This window comes from Trematomus bernacchii, unplaced genomic scaffold (assembly GCF_902827165.1).
Source record: "Trematomus bernacchii unplaced genomic scaffold, fTreBer1.1, whole genome shotgun sequence".
In the NCBI taxonomy this organism is placed as follows: domain Eukaryota; kingdom Metazoa; phylum Chordata; class Actinopteri; order Perciformes; family Nototheniidae; genus Trematomus; species Trematomus bernacchii.
The window spans coordinates 3,835,244-3,860,490 of NW_022987567.1; the positions used below are offsets into that span (position 1 = coordinate 3,835,244).

Here is a 25,247-nt window from a genome sequence, read left to right on the forward strand (position 1 = left end):
CATGATGCTGGGTTTTTATTTAAATAGTGATGTTATGCTTCAGCTTGAATGCCTCATGGATCATTAGAGGCAATGATATGCTTCTCAAATTATGATTAAGTCTGACACCGAAACTCAAACACAGACAGCCTCGACAAAACACCGGAAAATAACTCCCGAAATAAAGTGTTTTTTTTTGTTTGGCTGTCAGAAGCCAAATGTATCTGCTTTCAAACATACGCCCCTCATCTTCTCCTTACTGTTATTGGATAATATAAAAGAATAAAGCTCACATGGACTCACACATGATTTATATAGTTGCTACAGCAGCGCTTTCCTGCAGTCTGTGTCTCTGAGATACCTCGCTTTCTTTCTTACTGATCCTCACATATCAAAGGGACATATACGATTGTGCAGCCGCAGACTAAAATAGGCCCAGAATGTACCTGAAGGCTGAACTGCAAAATGCTGCTCCTTTCTCTCAACGCTGCTTTGTTTCCTCTACATTTTCATTGTCCTTGTTTTCACTTTTTACATCATCAGTGTGCTGTTTTATTTACATTGCTCTCTTTTTGTGCACACAGGGGAACCTGGTGGCCATCAAGCATGTGAACAAGAAGAGAATAGAGCTGACAAGACAAGTTTTACTGGAACTCAAACATGTAAGTGTCCATTAAATGTGCAATTGTAGGTTTTGTTCGTATGTATCTAGCCAAAAAGCAGTGTTTCTGAAAGCATTGCCAACTGTACAACATAAAGGACTCTATCCTGGATTCGTAAACTTAACAAATGTGCAAAAAAAGAGAAACTTGCAGCGTTTGAGGAGTTCTTGCAATGAAGTAATTATTTATTCCTGCCAAGTATATTGAGCACTCTGTAAATCATCTGCAGTGAGTCCAAAATGCAGCGGCAAGGCTCTTATCCAATCCCATCTTTAGTATCCCCTCACTGGATTCCCATTACAGTTCAATACATATCAAATTCCCTCATTAGGAATTAAATCCATCGGATCCACAGTATATTTCTGACCTTCTGAACACAAATTGGCACATTAATATAACCAATAAAAGTTCCTCTGACAGTTCCTAAGTCTTGATTTGCTTACACTTTTATTACCTAAACTATTCACAATCCATGCTGCAACCACTGTATTTTCTTTTCGAAAATATTTTAAAAAGTAAAATACTTACAGTAAAGGGGACCTATCATGCAAAATGCACTTTTGTATGTCTTTTATACATGAATATGTGTCCCCGGTGTTCCAGGGAACTCACCAAGTGTCAGAAAACACAACCCTCTCTATTTTCCTCCATACCCAAATCTCTAAAAAAGGGGCTGCAACGGATCTGATAAAAACTGATCCAGATTTGAACACTGTCCTGACGTCAGGACAGTGGCGCTACGGCTATTGGGCCAACTCCACCAATCAGGAGGAGACAGCCACGGCCATTGCCGTTCGAAAGCGCTGGAGACGCTGTAGTACATATGCCAGGCCAGTAGATGGTGCTGTTCTCACAGAATCAGCCCTTGCAAAAACAGAGCTAAAAAATGTCAAATAGAGCGAAATGAGGCATGGCTAAAATGCATGATCTGTTTGGTATTTTGAAAAAAAAAAAGTATAAATATGCCTTATATAGGTATGGTCCTATACTATATTATTCAAATATAGCATGATAGGTCCACTTTAAGTCAAACTCTTATGTATTTTGGGGGGTAATGGTACTGTGTCTATACTGCTCACATTTCCTCTGTTAGACTCTTTTCTTTAAAAAAAAGAAGGTTCCTATCTGAGTGTTTATATTGTCCTCTGTGTTAGACTTGCTAACTAAGACTTAGAATTGTGATATTTCTATTTCAACAAGTTGTTTAGCAAACCATTCACATGTACATCGAACAACCATGAATTGACATCATTGTGCTCAGTGCAGGGAAAAGACCTTCATACAGTGTTTAAACACTCCACCTGCTTTACAACACACACTACTGAAAAGGCCTCTAATAAAGCTGCATTTGTTTATTTCTCTGGACTTGTGGCAGTAAGTGGCTCCCGGCCTATTTTTAGCATGTTCAAGCAGCACCACTACAGGATGTTAAGTGTTCAAGACCTAACATACTTAAAGGCAGACTTCACATGCATAATAAACATTTGTACGCGTTTTCTTGCATTTGTGAAACACATTTTTCTCACATGCCTCCTTGTTGAACCAAGGGTAACTAAGCCTAACCCAAGTCAATTAAGGTAAATGGGGCAGCATTTAATGACAGACAACTTTATCAAAACATCAGTTTACAAACTTTGGCACAACTCGTGTTTCACTAAAACATTAACACTTAAAAAGTTCAACTTTGATAAACAGTGATCGTGCAAACTATAATGCAGATTGGCAAGCGTGAGGCTGTTTATTTTAATTCTTAAAAACTAGTTTGTGACCGTTTTTTAAAATGATGTTTTGAAAGATTTTTTGCAGCCAACCTTTCAATCAATCATCAAGACTTTTCTCACATTTTTGGGAACATTTGTTCACTGTTGAATCGGAAAGAATCAGAAACAGGTTTATCACCAGGTAGGTTCACACGTACGAGGAATTTGACTAGGTGTCGTGGTGGATACATAAAAATAAAAAACAAAACATTTAAAAAAGAACACAGATAGCGAACTATATGAAGAACACTGTAATACAAATAGTAAGATAGCAATAAAATAAATCAGTAATTTACATTGAAATAGAATGCAATAAATTATAGAATTTAAAATATGTGCAGTAAGCAATATTGTCAACATTGACATGGAGTCTATGATGCTGCATCAGAAGGTTAGGGTTAGGGTTCGAGAAACCAGTGTAACACTAGGTGAGTGATTGATAAACAAATGGTCGCACTTGGGTGAAGCGTTCCCCCTCTTAAGCATCAACAGCAACAACAAGCTCCCTTTAGCTGGGATTTATTTTTTACGAGACAGCGATAAGGAAGCCGACAGGGGAAAATGTTAGTGGTCTGGTGATGGAAACACACTGTGGCACTGGTAAGCCCATAACTCGGAAATTACATGGGTGCTCATGAACCAGATTTGTGGCCGTCTCTTCACTTTTTTACAGCTCTTGCTCCCTTATTTTGCGTGTGAACTGCAGCCCGCTGGTGGAGAGCAGTTTGGGCTCCCTGGACGCCTCTGTGGCCTCTCGGTCAGTAGGCAGCACTCATGGGGTGGTAGGGGGGCTGCTGTGCTGTCTCAGACGCCCCAAGGGCCTGATCGGCTGTCAAACCTCAGCTCATGAAAAAGCCAACCAGATGGGGGAAGAGACGGGGCCTGCCAGTGGAAACTTAACCACTTGTCTTCCAGCTCCCTCTCCTCCTCCTCCCCCCATGTGGTGGTTCGACTCCCCCTCCCCACCAGTGTGCAGCAGGGGAAATTATATAGGCCAAAGGGTAGGCTAACATCTCAGAAGCCGTGAAACAGGAGCGACTAACTCCCTGCTTTAGGTGTGAACGCGGCTGTCACTCAGTGTGTTCAAAGAGAAGTACACTGTTGGAACTGTTGAACAGCTTTTTTGTAGTTAATGCTGGCTACTTTTAATTGCTCTTGCATATGACTGGAATGAGAAGGACGTCCATACTTGTTTCTCATTAAAAAGAAAAATGTTCCCCTAATCACTTCACTGCAGAAACCTGTTTTTGTAGAGAAACCGGTGTGATTATTTTCCATGTCGAGCAGTTGTACACGTTCTGCTCCGCTCTGATATTCCTGCTCCGTACATCCTCTCGACACCTCAAGCTTCTTTCTTTTTTTCATCATCCTTCGCACACAGGCTCATTCATAAACCTCCAAGGGCAATTTATGCACATGCACATGTTTCAACAAGGGTGCCCTGAGCAGGAATGCGTCTCAACGCGTCGAGAAAGAACACCGTGCCAACGAGCCGACTGCAAATAGACTATTTTGAAGAACTGCTGGCAGCGTTATTCTTAAAAAACGTTGTATATAAATGAACCGTCAGTCTGCTGTTTCCATGGGGTTTGGGAATGTGATGTTTGGAAAGAGTTGCACTCACAGTTGCAGTGTGTTTGTGTGGTTATTTTCAGATGAGAGACGTTCAGTTCAACCATCTAACCAGGTTCATCGGAGCCTGCATCGACCCTCCCAACATCTGCATCGTCACCGAGTACTGTCCCAGAGGCAGCCTGCAGGTAACACCCCCCCCTCGTATACCCTTACACATACACCCTTACACATACATCCATCAATTGTGAACGGACGAACTGTTCCTGAGATTTTATGATTTATTTTCCTGTGCAAATAAATCTTTCTCAAAGTGTTTTCATTAATTATATTTCGCTCCATTTTTAAGAACATTTTAAATATATTAAACATTGAAAAAGTGATGAGGACTACAGTGTTCCCAGGGTAATGATGCCCATGCCAGTGAGGCATTATGTTATTAAGTATGGATAATTTGCAGAAAGCTCTGGAACAGAAATCAGAACATTGGGTCAATTATTTTGTTGATATATAAAATGTTTTTTACTTGAGGGATTTTGCAATCTTGGTAGCAAAAAACAGTCAAAAGTCATTGAAAAAAAACAGTTTTTGGTTGCTTACTTCTTTTAGATATGATGAGTGACACCAGAAGGCTGCTTTTACATTCATTGTTATGGGGAGAAGGTTTATCTCCAATACATATACGAGCAGATTTTGTGACATTTCGTCTTTGCCTGGAGACCTATTGTGGTCCAGGATGCAACCTCTTTAAGTGTGAAGGTCACAACATATTGAGTAACAAAACAATAACTAAATAGTTCTTGTAACAGGAAGTGAATCTGGGTGGACCCTAGTGCACTTAACTGCAGCCAACATGGACTGTCAGGTGAGAGTGGTTCTACCTAGAAACAAACTGAGATTGCTTAGGGATCAATACATAGTACACACAGTACATTAAAGTGTTGCCTTAATAATCGCTGAATAAACATTTTCTAACATAAGCCAACCTAAGTAACTTTCCTTGTTGCAGCATCAGGAGTATAAACCTTTCTAGCATAAACAATCTTGTCAATTTGCTATTCCTGGCAATGTTTGAACCAAGTGTTTCAATGAGCTTTCCAACACGGGTCTATTTAGTCTACAGAGAGCGTACAGTACGAGGACAGCTCACCTTGGAAGTCTGACATATTTCAGTCTCATGTTAATTATTTTTGCAATTTGTATTCTTTTTATTCCTATAAGAAGTGCATGATGCCTTAAATGAACTTGTTGTTGGCCAGCACTCTGAGTTCCCCACATGCCAGCGGCCTCTTTAAATGGACGAGCTGGAAACAGTAGGAAACTCAGCCATGGTCTTCATCACTCACACTCAAGAGAGACTTCTGTGCAAAAGGCAGATAGCTGAAACTGATGTGATATGGCTGGATGTCAAAGCTGGACCCAGATTCCAGTAAACGTCCTGCAGGGAAAAGTGTTTGACCCTGAGGACGGACAATAATATACTGTGCAGTATCTGGACTGAAGGTGGTTCTGGACTTAGTCCCAAAAGAAAATCCCTCCTGCCGACAAGCTCTTGTATTTTTATTTTGTGTCTGTAAAACATTATTTATCGTTGTTTTTTGTTTTGTTTTCCCAGGACATTTTGGAGAATGAGAGCATCAACCTGGACTGGATGTTCCGCTACTCTCTGATCAATGACATAGTCAAGGTATGTGACACTCACTTAGAAAGCTATGAAAAAAAGAAAGACAGAGATCAAATCCAAAACAATGGAATATATGAAAGCTCTGAGATGCAAGTGAGAAGAAAATATATAAAATGTATCCTGGTAAAACGTATCTTTAGTCAAAATCAATTTAGATCAGTTTAGATCAGTCTTAGAAAATGGATCACCAGAATATTTGTTCCATTTTTGTTTGTAGTGCTTCCTCAGATGTTTTTATATAATTGTTTGCAAAAAGGTCGCTTTTCAATATTAACTGAGATGCTTTTGGTCTTTGAGACACACAAAGAAATGCCTCTCTTGCCATCATGTCACATGGAAAGTTTGTGAAACTGTAAAAATAAAAGATTTAGAAGGACCAACAGGCACAAAAAACTGTTTACATTGCTTTTATAGCGTGCAAAGAAGGACAGAAACATATTCATAAACGTAGCTTACACTGTCCTTCCAGCCTAATGAAACTAATCATGGATTTAAATCAGAAGATTATTTTTAATCTGTCCTCACAAAGAGGCTTCTGTCAGAATCCACTTGGATGGATTGGATATTGAACTGCATGCATGACGGAGCTCTCCGGCTACATTTCTCCACACAGATAACTGCGCTCTGCGGAGAAGAGGGATGTTTGACTCACCGTTTTCCACAACATATTGAACACAAGCACATTCAGTACCCTCAGTCCCTTTCCCAAAGGAATTAGCAGTCATTTGACAGAAATTCCCCTGACACTTTGCCCTTGAAACACGGCCTCTTTTCAAGAAAACCTTCAGCATACATCCACTTGTCAGGGTGTATTATTTCCATATGTCTGGATTTGTGTGTTATGTGTGATTTGCTGTGGAGGGAAAAAAAAAATGCTTGACTTCTCCTCTCTACCAGGGAATGAACTATCTCCACAACAGCTACATTAGCTGCCATGGAAATCTGAAGTCATCTAATTGCGTGGTGGACAGTCGATTTGTTTTGAAAATCACGGATTATGGCTTGGCCAGCTTCCGCTCGTCCTGCGAAAACGATGACACGCACGCACTCTATGCAAGTAAGTGGAGTTCATGAATACGGCGGCAGCATTAAAAGTTATTATCCTCTCAGTAAAACATCAGCCGTCAGACATTTTATGAGTTCTTCTGCTTTTTGGTTTCCCAGAGAAGATATGGACCGCTCCTGAGCTACTCATATACGACCGCCATCCTCCTGAAGGCACTCAGAAGGGGGATGTGTACAGCTTTGGCATCATACTGCAGGAAATAGCCCTGAGGAATGGACCGTTCTATGTGGAGGGCATGGACCTCAGCCCCAAAGGTAAACAGAGTGTCTTTTATAGGCCTCACAGAGGTCAGCTGACCACTCAAGCATGCAGCAAACAAACATGTAAGCACGAAAAAAGAGACATTTCAACGGATAAATCTGTTTTTTGTGTCGGTAAATCATAAACAAAACCATATATTGGTCACGTTATGTAGCTTGAAACTACTCTGAGAAGTGTTTCTGAAGAGTGAACAGACGGAAGTTCACTCAATAGGAACTTCATTCATTGGCTTCTCCCTGACATTTCAAAGGGGACCCTGGTAAGGTCAGACTACTTTATCGCAGCCCTGCAGCTCCGTACACAAACACAGAACACATGCTGTCCAGATGTCAAAGGCAGGTGGAGTCACAAAAACAACATGTTTCAAAGCTGGGTCAAGAAAATGTGACATATACCAAAACAAAGCACACAAAAGAGACTACCGGGAAAATAAGATTTGTCCTGTATTTAGCGAGGAAGCTGCCAATGAGACAAACTAAATAAAGGAATAAAAACCAGTAAAACACATCAGGTAGCTGAAGGCAACAGCATCAACAGCAGCAAGTCAGCAAAGTCGACAGATTTCCTTTACGGGAAAGAAAAGGTTTAAGTTTAAAATCCTACATTTACTAGAAAATAAATCTTAAAGCAATAACGTTGATGTTCTCTGACATTAAAGTATGTAATTAACGACAGACACATTATACATTTATAAAGAAAAATAGGACTTCCACCACCTTGCATGGTTTGATAAACCTCATCAAAGTTAAGATGCTGCCGCTTGCAATGCATTACTCCTGCAGTGGATTACTTTGCAATCATATTGTGAAATCAAGAAACACTCATGATTAAGGCAACGAATTGTTAACCATACTATCATGAACATTTCGAATTTGAAGAGACATATTGTCATGAATCGGCGTCTGTGGGTTGATCCGAAGTTGCGAAGTGTTTTATTCTGAAATGTATGACTTTTTTTGCTACATTACATACACTTTAAGTTGAGCCTAAAAACCATCAAAAAAGGAAAGAAATTGGTTCAAAGTAGCTCATAGCTAGAAGGCCAACAGTAGCCCCAAATATGACATAATTCTTGTGAAAAAGATGCCTTTGGACAGCAGCTTTCCTGAGAAATCTTGCTTTGCAGTAGCTTTATCTCACAGGAAAAGTCTAACACATTGTTGTTATCTTCTTAAATTACCCAAGTCTAAAAAAATCAGAGCTTAATCACTGCTGACACTTCTGCTCCCCGGCTTCCTGCACACATGTTGCGGTTTGACCGGTTTCTTCACCCGCATCTACTTTTACCTCCGCTGCTGTTTCTTCTTAGCGACGGCATGAAAAACTTAACCTAGAAAGCCATTTGAGATCAGGAGTTCAACCTTTACGCATCCAGAGTGGAAGTCTGAAACTCTCCCGAGGCGCTTCCTCCATGTGCAGATTTTGATGAGCCTTTTATTCAATGTCACGCTCAATGCTGATTGTACAAGTGCCTGAAAGTCATTAACAAGCTGAGAGCGTGCAGCGCCGGCCTGCACCTGTTCTCCAGTGTCAGAGCGTCATTCTGTGCTTAAAAAAAACTGAAAGGAGAGAATGTGGAGGACTCATTTTGGGCAGGAAGTCTCTTATGAACTTTTTGATTGATATAATTAACTCATCACAGAGGAGAAATATGAAAGTCTGAATATATTAAGGCTCATCCAGCAGGAATAGCACATTAACGGAAATACAGAACTTTCAAATGAATATCAATATTCCTGAAAGTCTAGGTTTAAGAAGTTAGTGATCAGCAGCTGCAGAGATTAATTTCCCCACTTTTACAAAAGAGACAATAAAACGTAATCATCTCAATTTAAACGTTTGTAAAAGACACCCGTTTTTTGTTTTTCATCTCTTCCAAGATGTTTAAATGTAAGTTTAAACGTGTGACTTTATACTCAACTCACACACTTTGCAGATGAAAATAAATTAAAAGGCTCTTTTGGCATGCGTACATTGAAATGATATTGTCTAAATTCACATGTGGCACGGGCATTTGGAGTAATTATATCGAGATATCCAATATTGTTGCTGATAGTCTTGTTTGCTTATGTGGGTCATACAGAGCCATGAGTATTAATGGTTTCATAACCAGTAAATAACTCTCTGTACTTTCTTTAAATAAGCAGGTATGGTCTAATGAAACATTCAACATCACCATAGATATGTGGATTCATTGTAAAGCCACAAAGAAAAGGTGTCTCCGAATCCATTACTGAAGGTTGTTTGAATATCAGTTGTTTGAGTTTTATTGTCCACCCCCACATACAAAAGTACAGTTAGTATGCATTTCCACAGCATGAATGACATGTGAGATGTCTGTCCTCTCCAACACAGAGATCGTCCAGAAGGTGAGGAACGGTCAGAAGCCGTACTTTCGGCCGACGACGGACAACAAGTGCCACTCTGAGGAGCTGACCATCCTGATGCAGGGCTGCTGGGCCGAAGACCCCGCGGAGAGGGCAGACTTCGGCTACATCAAGATCTACATGGCCAAACTCAACAAGTAAGAGCCACATTTCACATTTTTAAATTACCCAGTCTCATGTGCAAGAGTCTGATCACGCATATTACCAAAAACCACCTCAGGAATCAAGACATACAGTGTGGTAAGTTAGACCATAGACCATAGGGAAGGCCATAAGACTGTTAAACACCTGAACTAAGAACATCCATAACATTCACCTGTTTGCAACTCACAAATTATGGATCACTTGTATGTAGACTCTTATGGCACTACTTCTATTCTATTTTATTGTATTTACTTGCACTGTTTTATTGTGTTGCACTGTTGGAGGAGCCTGGGACCTAAGATTTTCATCGACATAACTACAATGTAGCTATGTACGAAGGACAATAAAAGCCTTGAATCTTTAAATAGCTTTATGTCATTTGGGTAAATTGTCCGTTGTTGTGACTGAACCCGTGATCAATTGAACGTTTCCTACACCATCCTTTTTTTTCAAAGCGGAGATGATTTGACAAATTCAATTCGACAGAGGTTGCTCTTTCTCAGACTATTAGTTTCTCCCCTGCCAACTCAACATGTGAACACCGTGTTGAAAACCTGAAGTCTCCCTCGCTGCCGTGCGAGTCGATACGTTGAAGAGACTCGAGCAGACAAACAGGAAAAGGAATCATGTTCTGGGAATCACCCGGACACTTTTAGATAAAAGGCTGTTTGTCTAGGAAAGTGTGTGAGTCAATGTTTCTGGTATTGTTTTCAATGATCCCATGAATTATTCATATGCATATTTCGGTTAGTTTTTCTGTTGACACAGGAAGAGAAAAACAATAGTTTTCCCTCGACCAGGACAGCTCTGTCAGAAAGAGTTACTTTATGAAGCATCACTGCTGAAAGTGACACACACATAAAACACACATTTAAATTATAGTGTATAAAAGGATTGGCTAATTGTCTAAAAAGTCAGCCAATGCAAAAGTGAAACATGCCAGCAGGGGTCGACTCATGGTTGGAAAAACAAGTCTGATTGTCTTGAAGTCTATGAGAAAATGACCCTACTTCTCACTGGATTAATTACCTAATTTATGGTTTTACAGGATCGTTAATTTCAAATCTTCTTCGAGAGGTTCATTCTGTAAATAGAGTGCCTGAGTCAGCATTTTTGCTTATCTCGAAGTCAATGGGTTATGGAATAAGGTCTGTGTTTTACTCAAGCGTAAGAGATTTCGCATTTTGTTAAGTTAAATTGTGCATAAACTTAGGACATCTGGAACATTTCAATTTGATGTACCAATGCAGCCATACAATATAACCATTTTTTGAAATATACTGAATGTGTATCTGTGACATTTCCTTAATATGTAGGATTCCACACACGATGTAGGAAAAAGGGTACATTTTTTCAAGGTGTTATATGGTATATTTAAGGTGTTGTATCAGAATTGCGGAGATGGATTTTCTTGCTGCCAGAGGTTATAATGTTCTGCAAGCAGAAGGTGGACCTTTCTGTTCATTGAGTTGTGACGTGCAGATCAAAACACTGGTCATGGTTCATTTAACTGAATTGCAACTTGGAATTTGTTACTTCAAACATGATCATGCTGTGTGGGATCCAGCTTAGCTTTGGATATATAACTGTTACAGCCGGGCTCATAGGCTGCAACAAAGAACCCCAAACCTAACCCCAACCCCAACTCTCCAAAGCCTTCAGGGACAAAACATAAATACACAAACAGGACCACAAAAACTCTGCCACAAAAACTCATTGTGGGATATTCAGCATTAACTTGAAGATTTTAATTCTACTCATTGCTGAAGAGGACACTGTTATAGCGCAATCAACTGCCAAAGCAACTAAGTTGACACTCTTACCTAACCAAGTTAGCTATGGTGGCTACGTTTGTTAGCTTGTTAGCTCGTAAGTTCAAGTCCAGCTTTAGCCATGTATGATCAGATATTGTCCAGATATCTAAATACAGATATTCACAATGATGCTTCCAGTGTGTCTTTTACGTCTGCTGAAATCCGAAATTATTATTATTATAATGGTAAAGGGCCCTTTACGATAAGCACAGATAATACTCAGTTCTATTAAAAGCCTATCTGCTTGCAGCGATCTGAAGTGTGCTTAAACAAATTCTCTATCAAAGTGAAGACTTCAGCGCCTTTGTTGTTTTTCGTCAAAGCCCATTAACATCACCTTGTTTTTGGCGAGTTCAAGGCCGCTCTGACGTCAGACGTTTCAGAGTCGGATGCCAAGGACAATTACATTCATGAGCTAGGCATTTGTGAAACAAATCCGTGAGACTACAGCTGCGCTGCTTTGTGCAATACGGTATTGTAAAGTCTTTAAACCTTGAACCTCAAGAAATAACAGTATTCACAGGAATGTGATGGGGAGGATAAATACAAATGTTTGCATTAAAAGCTCGCTGATCTCAGATGATTCATGGAGGTGAATAGGTTTTACATTTAAACGTTATCTGTGCCAATATGCTTAATCTCTGGAAAGTAACCTTGGATAAAACCAGATTTAATATCGTTTTGCCATGGTTTTAGAAATAAAATATTCTATAAATTAGGCTATAAAAGATATGAAAGCAAACCCCATATGTAGGAATAAAGATATGCGTCGATCTGGAAAGTGTGGTGCATGTAAGTGCTACTGCAATAGAAAAAATGTAATTAAATAAAAGATGTCTGGCTCCGGTTTCAAAATGTAAATGAAGAAAGCTAGACACAGATAGTAACATACAAACCTAAACACTAGTCTGAAAAAGTACATGTTATGGAAGCAAACCAAACCAAACTCTCTCTGTTTTTGCCTGTAGTGTCTCTCCTTAAGATGCTAAGATCCACAGAAGCTACGATCCTCTAAAAACAGCTGTACAAAACTCGAAATGCACGTGTTGATTTGTTGGAATCTGAAGGCAGGTGGTTTGGAAGTCTCTCTATAAACAGATCTGTGTGTTTTTCCTGTAGCCCGACCTCTCCCCTGTTAGCTCGCTGTGTTAATGCAGGATGAGCCAGTGATGTATGGCTTTCCATTTGCAGTCGTTGGAGTAGAGAGCCCTGTGTGTGATTGACGGCCTCAGAAGCACTCAAGGATGCTCTTGACAGCCGAGCGCTAAGCCCCTCCTCCTGTTTACGTCCCCTTTCGCCACTGAGGGCCTATTGCTTTGTTTGCCGGTTATTTTCATTAGGTAAATGCATGTTGTTGACATGACGTGATGGATGGGCTGTTACTTCTGGTGTGTGTTTGAGCTCTGGCTTGAAGGACGCGGTAACAACAGGGTAAACCGAAGCTTTAACCCACACAGGGAGCTGAATAACTGACCTCTCCCTGTGCACATCAAATCTCCCACTTTACTAGGTCCGGGAATGAGTCCTGAAACCTGAAAATGAGTTAGCATCCGGTTCCCTCATCTAAATCATTGTTTTTTTGAACTTGCGGTTAACAAAACCTCAAGAGATTTTTTACGTTTTGTGCTACGACATGATATACGTCAGTAAATACCCCACTCATGAATGTCCAAAGCCTCTATTAAACAAAATGTGGTTGCTAACATATGACGAAATGACTTTACTCGCCTTTAGCTTAGCGATGGTGACGTGAAGTTATGCGATCGTATGTAGCTGGATTTTAACTTCTGGTGATTGCATTTATGTTTCAAAAATCATAAAGTGGAGTTAATATGTGGAGATTATCCTGCTGAACAAACATCTAAGTATCATAAACATGTTCTTATACTCTAAAATATTCCGAAATCCAAAGGAAAAGTCTTGTTGCTTTTTGTCGAGGGAACCCTTGTGATTCTATCTTTCAGGGTCGGGCTTTAAAAATGCGTCACCACGCTTTTAAAATGTTTTTTTTACATATCATAACATATGTTTCTTTTAAAAGTCTCAGACATCAGTGCACAGATTTAAACTTCCTGAATGTTAAGCCTCTTTGTAAACAAGAAAGCACTCAGAGAACACTTCCCTCTGCCAAGACTCGCAGTGTTCTGCATTTGTTTAATAAATAGTAGTAAATGTTATTAGCTTTTAATCAGCGTCTGGATCCAGATTAAAATAGTCTTAAGATATATTTTTTAAATAGCTGTCATAACAGTCCTATTTCTATTTTATTTTGTTTTGCTACGTATTCTTCTCTGTGTCTTTGTATGCACCACACATACTAAAGCAAATTCTTTGTATGTGTAAACCTACTTGGTAATAAAACCCATTCTGATTCTGAAAGCTGAGGTTCTTTTTTAAAATATGATTTAATCAGGCTGCTCTGTGCTCATCTCCTGGTGAAATCACATTTTACAGGATCACTCAGATTTCATATGTGGAAATCTAATGTATTTTAGTAGTAATTGCACAACGTGTTCAATAGTTATAGCGGTGTAAATGAGTCATTCTTTTTCTAATAATGTAGGTTTCATGGAAAGAAAAGTCATTTTGTATGAACTTGTAAGGAAAACCTGGTCCAAAGTCAGACCACCATTATCATAAAATATCTGCTTTATTTACATATAAAAAGGACAGTAAATGATAGTTGATTATTGAAAACTATTTATTGGTATTTTTTTTTATATATATATGCTTGACTGTAAACTAATTTCACATGCTAAGATAATAAACATTATTATCCTGGGAAGACACACACAGTGTTACACCAAAGACAAAACCATTTAAAACTTAAGTCAAATATTGCAAATTACTTTTGAAATGAAGATAATAAAATTATAAAAACCATAATGCATTATGCATAAACCTTAATGCAATGGCGCCTGCATTCTTACATGTTTTATGTGACCTGCCGTGCCGACTAAAAGCCTTGCTCAGTTATAGAAGCAATATATTATAATGAATCAAATGGAACAACTGTAAACTGTGTCCATTATCCTAAAACCATAACCAAATTACAACTACCTGTCCATTAGCCTTCCATTGAATTTACAGTTACAAAACAATTCCTTTCGAGAATATTCGAGGAAATAAATTGTTACTGGCTCCTAAAAGGATATATAAAATCCTCCGACTTCATAGAGGCTCTAAAAAATCATCATTCTTCTGGTTTTCTAATAACTGTAGTTTGTTTTATAGGTTTTTGTGCATGTTAATGGTCTGCAAAGGCAGTGTCCATGGCTTAACTTACCACAACACTCCAATGACAATGGTCAAACTTTTATCCCTCAATCACTCGAAAATAAGCATATACTATATGATATATAAAACCGACATTTCTTAGTTTTCGCCGGTACTATGAGTTTGGATGAATGGAAGGAAGATATGGATGTCTGTGATTGGCGGTGCGGTAAACACTGCGTGTTCTCATCATCGTCTTTCATGTCTCCCTCTGATGTGTTGTCCTTTAAACTTAAACTACATGTGGGTGTGTGTAGGCTCCGTGACCCACAACAAACATGGCAGGGGGCCAGGCATTGATGCTTTTAGCCGCCACGGCGCTGTGGATGACTCACCTTCTTGCTCCGTCTGAGTCAATGTGTGTGTGTTTGTCTGTGTGTGCGTAAGCATATGAATGTAAAAATCCCTTGAGACACAAACATTATACAATACATGGATTATATAATTATAAAATGACTTTTAAATGCTACCATGCCAGCAGTAGAGATGTAAATAGAGACTTTTTATGTATGTTTATATATGAGAGATACTGTACAGAGTTACAAATAAATATCTTATTGCTTGAACAGTACTATGCATTTTTGGTGCATTTAAGGTACTGGCCAGAAAGAGAGTTTGTTGTTTTGAAAGTGGTTGCCAATGGTCACAGGTGGCCATGTTGGAGTACAGACAGCAACAGAAAGCTCTGTGTCTTCGATTTTAACCTCAGTTATCCACACTGCCATCTAACCTCCTAACTCCCTCACTTTTACACCTATAGATTGAATTTACTCGTGATGGTTGTATCTGCTCATCTTGTGAAACTGTTTCCGTGGGTCTAAAGGAGATTTGTCGAGGAAAATAATCCTGATGATGTCATCACTGTTGTCTCAGCTTGGGCCAGGAGACTAAAATGTTTGAACAGAAAGCTGTGTTACAAGCTGGGCATTTACCGGCAGGGAAGGTTCAATAAAAACATGCTGCTGGTAGCATTATGGGAAATGTGGGATCTAGAGTTGCTGGAGTTTGGCACACAGGGGAGTACAAGTTGGGGATATGTCAGCCTGCACTGCCTCAAATGTGTGTTGTGTTTTTATCCAGTTTGCATTCTCCAAATTGTTGGATCTGCATTGCTTGATAAATGTGATCGCTGTAGTATCCATTCAGTTCCACAGATCTGGATAATTTATTGTTTTTATATTGAATATTAATAACGCCATTTTACTGACTGGATCTTTTCTCACCTCTCAGTGTGCTGATAGCTTCAGTTGGACACCATATTTAGATAATTCATCATTTTAAAATTGCAGATAAGGATTTCCACAGGGGTCAATGCTCGGACCTGGACTCTTTTGACAATTAAGGCACCAACAGGATTGTTTTTATATATTGTTTTTTTCTCTTAATACATCTACATTTGAAATCCAAATAGTGTTTACATTTCACTCAGATCTGATTGCTAGAGCTGTATTGTAAAAATGTGTGTGTCGTATGTAACCTGATTACATAACAAATGAACTTATTTCAAACCAAATCAGGATCTTAGACCACGTGTCTAAAATAAAGCAACTATTCCACAACCTTTGCTTATCACAGGTACTCTCCAACTGTCACAAATGATATTTTTGGAGTCATGGCAAAACCACTTGCTACCAAAAAGAGCAGAAATGCCAAAAAATGAACTGCCAGTTTTAGCAGCAGTTTGGGAAAAGACAACACAGCTCTTCACAGACTGAGAGTTTGCATCTAATCACCTAACTATCCTGTGTGTGTGTGTGTGTGTGTGTGTTTGTGTTTTCCGCAGGGAGGGCAGCACCAGTATTCTTAACAACCTGCTGTCCAGGATGGAGCAGTACGCCAACAACCTGGAGAACCTGGTGGAGGAGCGAACACAAGCCTACCTGGAGGAGAAAAGGAAAGCGGAAAACCTCCTCTATCAAATTTTACCACAGTAAGAACAACCACATTCATACTTTTGTCCTTCCTTCCAAGAGCTTAAAAACTCCAATTAACTTGAATCCAGGAAATAGGCAGATTGTCACCAGCAGCAGCTCAAAGTCAACTGTGTTAAATCCGTGTTTTAATTAAAGACTCAGAATCCCTCCCAACACCACACTTTTAGGTACAGATTTCCCCCTGGTGCGATCTCATTGAAGATAAAAAGGTTCGCAGAGAGCTGACAGGCAAAGTGCTCATTAAGGGAGACAGAGGAGCAGACATGATAGTGAGTTTAGGCGTTAAGATAACACCACAGCAGCAAATCCATTCTTTTCTCACCCATTTATCCTCCGTTCGCGCTGAAAAAGAGTCACTCCTTTCAGTCTAACCAGACATTCAGAGAAGAGCCTGGGAGAAAGGGTGGATATTGTTTCTCAGCGCACTTGTGTCTAGGAAGCAATTGCATCAGAAGAGTCTTTTTTTTTTTAACTTGCTTTCTCACTCCCATTAGCTATACGCAGGTTCATGTCTTGAGCTTAATTGCATATTTTTCCCCCGAAAATGTTACATTCATGATTTAAGTGGTAAACTAACTGAAAGAAATTACAAACTTATTACAAAAAAAACTTGGTTACTGTGTTTTCTTTAATCAATACACACATAAACAACAGTCCCAATAGAGCCCGACTATTTTACTACAATTAACATATTTAAGGGTTTTATCGTTATTTTATATTATGTGTATTACATTTTATTATTATATTTGTTTACTTTTTATCTGACATTGCTCTTTGACATTTTGTTTTGATGGCAAGTTTTCTAATTGATTGCTGTCTATTCTTTTTCTTTTCAGTTTAACATGTACATTTTTATATAACTTTCGTTCAGTGTTTTCCATTGAAAATATGTTTTGTGTGAGAAAGTCAATAAACAGCCAAAATAATGAACATTTTGCAGGCTTTGCTCTGGCTCAGAAAACTGTAACTTGATGCAAATTAACGAGAAAATTGATTAATAAAATTAGCTCAAAAATCAACCCTGACGTGATGTTTGCCACAATTGGTGTTATTTAATTTAGAGAAAATCTGTGGTGTCAACTAAACATCCATCATTATTTTATATTCTCCTCTGATTATTAACTGTCCCTTGCTTCTTCATGATTTCACTGGGAGTATTTTGCCCTCATGTCTCTCTCTCTTCACAGTTCAGTAGCGGAGCAGCTGAAACGAGGGGAGACGGTTCAGGCAGAAGCCTTCGACAGCGTCACCATTTACTTCAGCGACATTGTGGGCTTCACGTCCATGTCTGCAGAGAGCACGCCTCTAGAGGTACACAGCAACCCAGTCACTGCAACCCTCCAGTGAATACATACCCATCTGTAACTCACTGTTTCTACAGCTTTGTAATGGGGCAATTGGAGGTAAAAAGCCAAGACATTGCAGGAAGAAGGGACTAATATTCAGAGAAAAATATATAGAAGTTTCAAGATTTAAAAGAAAACGTTCCTGGGATTTAATTGGTACATTTACGAGTAAAAATCTGACAATCTACAAGAAAAAAACGTGTATATTCTCAAGATTGTAGAGTGGTACATTTACAGGTGAAAAGCATAACATTAACATCAACATTTCAACCTTTAATTCTCCAGCGGATAACCAAATCCAATTATACTTTTCACTCAGATTTAGCAATAAGGAAATATTTGTGATTTGAAAACACTACAATATAAGTTATTTCCCTTTCATTTTGGAAATGTTCTCCCCCTGCTCCATTATCATTACCTTCTTTATCTACAAAGGCCCTTTAAGCCATCAAACCGTCCTTGTGCCTTTGTATGTGTTCTGTCTTTCCTCAACAAGAAAGTCTAAAAGCTTGTAAAAAGAAATCCCAGTTCGTGATCACAGCCAGTGAATTGCCTTTCTCTGTTCATACATGAAAGCTCTCTCCAGTAGCAGGTCTCTACCTACAGTGTGTCTCATAGTTCCCACAGTGGGCTGCAACTCAAAATAGTACAGTTAAATGTTAGAGATGTTGACGCAGAGTTGAGTCACTTTGTGTCACCACATATCTCTCTCTGAATATCAAAGGGAGGTTTCTCCAGATGAAACATTATCAACATGTTGCATCCAGGAAGAGGACGTGTTGAAGGACAATCTGACACCTTCAGATCGACTGTTTTACCCCCCCAGAACTTCTCATCTTCTCCTTTTTAATCAAAAACCAAGTCTCTGACCAGATATTCATACAGTACAACACAATATCCCATCCAGTTACATATAATCCAGAAATATAGTGACTATACAAGAATATAACTGTAAACAAGCTGCCCCCAAGTCAACTGAATCTACGCTACATTTATGTACTTCTTTATCAATCCTGTACATAATACAGAATGATCCAATTGTCTATGATAAAAGTCAAACAAAATATCAGAAAATCAATGAAAATCACAGTTTTACTAGTACATCATCGCACTTGTGTTGTATAAATCCATTACCCAGCCCTTTTTGGAGCGCTCAACAGTGTCTGCAGCTGCCAAACGTCTTCACCTCCCCCATGAGAGATTTGGCCCTTCCTCCCACTGTCAATCAAATAGTTCACCTTTTGTTGACCTGTCATTATAGTGGCCTTCCACCGTAACAGCCATTTTGGAGAAAATTAGCATTATCCATAAGCTGTTTGTGAGCATACGAAAGATGTAACCTGCATCCAGAGCTCGTCAGTATTACGGCCCGTCCACACGGCGGCGTGCGTTGAAGCTTCAACGTTTCTGCCCATTCACTTTGAATTTTTTTTTTAAGTTCAGACAACATTTTCAAAGATGAAAACTAAGTAATACATTTGCCAGCCAACCTCTGACATTTCTGCTACATTACAACTATTAGAACACACAATTTGGTGGATTTAATATGGATTGTGTGTGTAATATTCCCTCTGTGGACGGGATTTATGATCCTGTAAATGTGTTTGTCAGTGAGCCTTAGCGGGCGGCGGTCCAGCGACAGACAGGCAGAGATTATGTGGTGCAGACACACCGGACTCCCAATGGGCCCGCCTTTTACCCAAAGAAAACAGAGTCAAATGTTGGATTTACAGTCTTCGTTTAACAGCTATCGTGTAAAGTCAAAACCCTGTCAGTTTTACAGGCTTTAAAAAAGACTTTCAGTATTTATCTTGTAGTATGTTTGCTTAACGGAATCTCTTCTTTCTCTATATCCAGGTTGTCACATTGCTCAATGATCTGTACACCTGTTTTGACGCCATCATCGATAACTTCGACGTATACAAGGTAAGTCAGGATGATAACGACAACTATGGAGTCTTTGTTTCCAACCTGGTTTTGATGTCATATGCACATAAGCTACAGTGTAGATGGCAATGAAATTATTCTGTCCCGAGCTCCTCCAACAGAGTTAAAAACAGACTATATACACGTAAATAGATTTTTACACAAGAACATAATATCAAATGTAATATTGTTAAGTAAGATTAAATTAAATAAGGTTTATTAAAGTGATTATTTAATTTCATCTTACTGTTGATGTATATTTAAATATTGAACAGTAAGATTACGTCTTAGACGTCTTATCGATGCTGCTATATTGTATTGCCATGTCATAAATACTTGGGTATTCTACTCTTACTCTTGCACTTTTCTTGCATTTTATGTATTTGTACTACTATTTTTGTAATTTTCATTTTCTTAATGTTTTATGTGAGGGACTGCGGATGGAAAGTAGCTCAAAGCTAAATCCGGCATATTTACATTTGGCACATTTAATGTTTTAAGTGTTCATTAATGTGCAATGTCCCTGCCAAATAAACGAATAAATAAAAATAAGACGTGCTTTTTGGAATCCTGCGAATACCATTTTTTTTTTTTTTTTAACGTTCTATCCCTTTTGATTGGTCGCTCAGGTGGAGACAATCGGCGACGCCTACATGGTGGTGTCCGGGCTGCCGGTGCGGAACGGGAAGCTGCACGCCAGAGAGATCGCTGGGATGTCGCTGGCGTTGTTAGAGGAGGTCAAAACGTTCAAGATCCGGCACAGACCCAACGACCAGCTGAGTCTCAGGATAGGAATACACACAGGTGAGTCAGAGCAGCTGGGCACATCTGCACCGAGGTCACATGGACGCTCTCAGATTTGACCTCTCATAATGGCTGAAGCTCATCCCTCTGAGGTGTCCTTGAGCAAAGCACTGATGACTCAAACCCAACATCTATTTTCTGCTTTTTTCCCATTGGTATAGATTGTTTTATTGCTAATGAGCACACAGTGGTAAAAAAAAGGTATTTAGATATTTTACGTAAAAAGTAGCAAAACCAAATTGTAAAAATACTAAGTTACAGGTAAAAATATAAAAATTACAATGTTTATCCATTAGTTGATTTACATTTGTATTAGCAAATAATCTGAATTTATAAAGTAATTTAAAATGGAAAATGAATGTAGGAGTAAAAAGTACAATACTTGCTTCAGAAATCTAGTGTAGAGTGGAAGTAAAAAGTAACCCTAACACCAGACCTTTTTGAATTGTAGAAGAAAAATCTGACTATTAAAATATTGTTATTATTGGAACATAATGTATTTTGTTGACACATTGTTGTCCATTCCTTCCAAAAACAAGAATGGGCTGATTGAAAATTGGTAACAACACATTTTTCCCGCCAAAGAAAGTGAGAAATAATTCTCCCAAAATGGGACACACAGGAGCACATTGATTTATCTCCTCTTGTGTTTTATCGCAATGTTTGCACAGCTTTCAAATCAAAGAAGATGTTGACTAAGATAAACTGTAATTACAGTATGTGTAAAGTGGCAACTAATGCATTCCACAACTAGATAAGATTGCTTGTTAAAATGTATGGTACACATTTGTATCTGCCTCCTTTCAATAAAGCCTTGTTCTCTTGACTCAACTCTCAACATCTGAACAATCATTAAAGCAGGATGTATTTATTGCAGGGTGGATGTATTCGTTTTAGCGAGGTGTATCTCGTAAACTGGCAGCAGTGTGTATATCAAGTGCAGGGCCGTTGTGATTTGTAACGTCCCACCTCTGGACATAAACACTCCGGATGTTTTATCTTGACCCGTCTGTTGCATTTAGTCCGATGTCATTTACAAGAGGCCCCAGTCACAATATTTAGACTGTGTCATCAGCTAATGGGCGCACAGTTTGAATTAATGAGACACTTGACATGAAACAGGAATGGACCAGTGTGCGTAGGCTGGCATTATCCGAGTTAATAATTCATCCTTTCCATTTGTGTGATGAGGACAGCAGTTTCTAGATATTGTTAATATTTGTATGTCTGACTTTATTTTCCTTGTGCTTTTAGGGCCAGTTTGTGCCGGAGTGGTCGGTTTGAAAATGCCCAGATACTGTTTGTTTGGAGATACTGTCAACACGGCATCTCGAATGGAGTCCAACGGAGAAGGTCAGTATCACTGTCTCTGCTTTTTGTTGTTCTATTTTTATTTTTATTTTGTATAACCGATCTGGATTCTGAACATAGTGTACAACCATTTATGTTACAGTGTTTTCTCTGAGTTGTTTTTCAGTGTTTTCAAGGACTGTCACTCTGCTGTTTACTAAATATATCTGTTATCCAGTTTCGCTATATTGCAATTCTACTACTGTGTTCTGGTAGAAGGGTCCTGTCTGGTAATTCTTTGTTATTTATGTCCCTCTTTTACCCTATAAGGTTTTGCCTTATCTGAATTGATGACAAATCTGTGATTGTTGGCTATATTTAGATGAGGGCAACTTAAAACTTCTACCGGATGTAAGACATTTTTCTCCCAGGGTTAAGGTTAGGTTTAGGCTTAAACTGAACTCATACTAAAAGCCCCTATGCCCAAGTGTGGAGTCTCATATTTTACAATGCTCAGTCATTTCCTAGAACATCTGGGCACAAAACATTGCTTTTGTTGGGGACTATTTTCAGCTGTGGATGAATACACATTTGATGTTATTGTGAGTATTTATAGCTGCAGGTTGGTGTGTGTAGGATACAAACTACAATGTGGGTTAATGGTAATGAAGAAACATGCAACCCAGTGCAACTGTGTTGCTAATTTACTTCTTTATCAAACTAAGTCTTTTTATTTATTTATTATACTGTATTTTTCTAATATGGACCACAGGAAGAGTGCTTGAATGGTTGTTGCCAAGGAAACAGTTCATGGGGATCCAGATAAACAGTAAATAATCACTTTGTTTGAGCAGTAAATCTAAAGAGAGCATAATCTGTTGAACTTAACTGACATTTGTTCTTTTATCCTTTAAAAGAAGCATTCATCAGTACAAATATTGTTTCGAAGCTGAGTATAAGACACACTGCAGTGACAGGAGCCAGTGTTATGGAGCTGTGGTTGGATAGTTTGCGAGTGAATCATCAGATGTATTGATTAACTACCGAGCCGCTTCCTGTATTGTGCCTCCTCTGGTAAATAATTGATAGCACTTACATCTAAGGGCCCCTTAGCCAGCGATAAAGTGTGCAGCCTGAAGCTCCACCGGCTGAGTCTGACATCTCGGCGTTGTGTGCATTAATTGGACAAAACAATACCGATTTTCATCGCCGTTAGCATTTCAGATATTTGACAGGACTGAATTTATCTGCTCGTCTCTGGTGGTGATGAAAATACCGTTTTCAGCTGTTCTTCACAGTGTAAAATGCTCAGTGTTTGTTGTGCTCTCGTTGTGTTCTGCAGCCTTAAAGATCCACTTATCCTCGGCCACCAAAGAAGTGCTGGATGAGTTTGGATACTTTGATCTCCAGTTACGAGGAGATGTAGAAATGAAGGTAAGAACTTTGCTTTTTTTTCAATGACAGAGTTGAAGTGCCAGAAAATAAGCAAGCATGAAGAAATGCGGTCAGCTTTTGTCTGTGCTAGCATAACAAAAGTTCAAACAAATGAGACGTTGCTTTATTGTCTAACAGGGACCAATATTTACAAAGAAACATCATTATAGAAGACTCTGATCTAGCAGTTGTGACCATGTAGTCATTAGTAAAGTGTTTTCTGAGCTGATACATTAAGTTAGAAGCATAGACTGTATATGGTTAGAAGTCTAGTCTTTTTCTCATAGACTTCGACACAACTGGACTTCTATTTGCAACCAGTTGCCCCCTGCTGGATATAGGAAAGAATGCAGGTTTAGGCTCCTCCACATTGGCAAGTCTATTGAGATTAACAAGATTATAACAGTTATACGCTTTAAGCATTTTAAAATGGCAAGTGTAAAGATGTGTCTAATTCTCCTCTGATTATGCACGAATGCTTCATATGCTGGGAAAAGGTGGAGGTGTAAGCTGAGCTGCTGTACCCATCAGGGTCACCCTTAAACACAGGGCAGCCTAATAGGATATCACGCCCACGTCCACCATCTCCATTGATGAACCTATTGATTTCTGTGTTTTTCAGGGCAAAGGCAAAATGAGAACGTATTGGCTTCAAGGGGAGAAGACTGATGTGTATGTTGTCTGAGAGGCCTGCTGATAACGTGGCAGCGGCGGAGACGACAGCAGGAGCTCCGGTGGCCGAGCGAGCCACTTCTTTATTTGTTCTAGAATAAGTCCTTATTGGTTATTTCCGTGCAGAGGAAAACAGAACGACGCCAAACGTCAGAGGGAATTCCAGGTATATTTACTACCTGCAAACTGTAACTGCAAAAAAGAAGAAAAAAGTATTGTAAAAGAAGAACCTTTATGTCTGGAAAGTGTGTACTTTTCACTGATACATTCTTATTTTTTGTGCTTTCTATATTAAGATTTGTATAATGTGTTTGGAAGTCAATGATGTATTAATATTTACATAGAAGTTTGGAGGCACAGCTTTTGCCATTGATGTCACTGCAGGGGTTCATAAACCGTGTTACACAGTACAAGATAATATGTATATATGTATATCCAAGATACTGTAAGATATTTTGTTCAATAAACTGAGTAAAACACTCTTTTTTTCCATTCATGGACCAGGCGGTATTTTTATCCTTTTGCCTTTCAGTGTGTGGTCAGTTATTGACGTGTACATCCATAAAGAGTGTAACATGAGAACGGCAGAGAAGAGTCAGTTCTGTAATGCACTCACGTTACATTTCATAATGTGAGCTCTCTGGATGTATCTGGGCCACGTTCTCCTGACAGTTCTCACCCTGATGTTTCCATCCAAGTTTAACCCAGATAACATTTATAAATGACCTTGTGCTGTCCGTCCCCCGTCTCCAACACACACACACACACACACACACACACACACACACACACACACACACACACACACACACACACACACACACACACACACACACACACACACACACACACACACACACACACACACACACACACACACACACACACACACACACACACACACACACACACACACACACACACACACACACACACACACACACACACACACACACACACACACACACAATATTGAATGTACCGCTAAGATTTGCACATTGCAAAGTCTAGTCTTCTCGCTGTAACCTTTAAGGGAATGTCTGCTGAAATGAACCTAAATAATTTATTGTCTATTTTTATTTTCCAGGCTCTGCCCTTTTTATCAAGTCCTGATAATAAGATAAGGTTCATCTGATGAACATTAGCATTGTCACTTTACATTTCGAAAAGGCTGCCATAGTAATATTACAGATAAACATGTGCAGCCTGATTGCGTGCAAGAATGTATGTACATAT

General features: G+C 39.1%; 1 protein-coding gene across 2 annotated transcripts in view; it reads left to right on the top strand.

Annotated features, from left to right (window-relative positions):
* Positions 1-24,507, top strand: part of LOC117479053 (atrial natriuretic peptide receptor 2) — a 59,254-nt gene extending 34,747 nt beyond the window's left edge. The window contains exons 10-22 of one of the 2 annotated variants that reach the window (XM_034126073.1): positions 564-641; positions 4,057-4,161; positions 5,589-5,660; positions 6,555-6,714; positions 6,813-6,977; positions 9,340-9,508; positions 16,389-16,535; positions 17,727-17,850; positions 19,743-19,811; positions 20,441-20,615; positions 21,870-21,968; positions 23,248-23,339; positions 23,962-24,507. In XM_034126073.1, the coding sequence (XP_033981964.1) occupies positions 564-641; positions 4,057-4,161; positions 5,589-5,660; positions 6,555-6,714; positions 6,813-6,977; positions 9,340-9,508; positions 16,389-16,535; positions 17,727-17,850; positions 19,743-19,811; positions 20,441-20,615; positions 21,870-21,968; positions 23,248-23,339; positions 23,962-24,024 (1,518 nt within the window). In that variant the 3' untranslated portion in view covers positions 24,025-24,507. The remainder of the gene's footprint in view (positions 1-563; positions 642-4,056; positions 4,162-5,588; positions 5,661-6,554; positions 6,715-6,812; positions 6,978-9,339; positions 9,509-16,388; positions 16,536-17,726; positions 17,851-19,742; positions 19,812-20,440; positions 20,616-21,869; positions 21,969-23,247; positions 23,340-23,961) is intronic. The other variant, XM_034126074.1, reaches the window with a different exon arrangement.
* Positions 24,508-25,247: the final 740 nt, after the last annotated feature.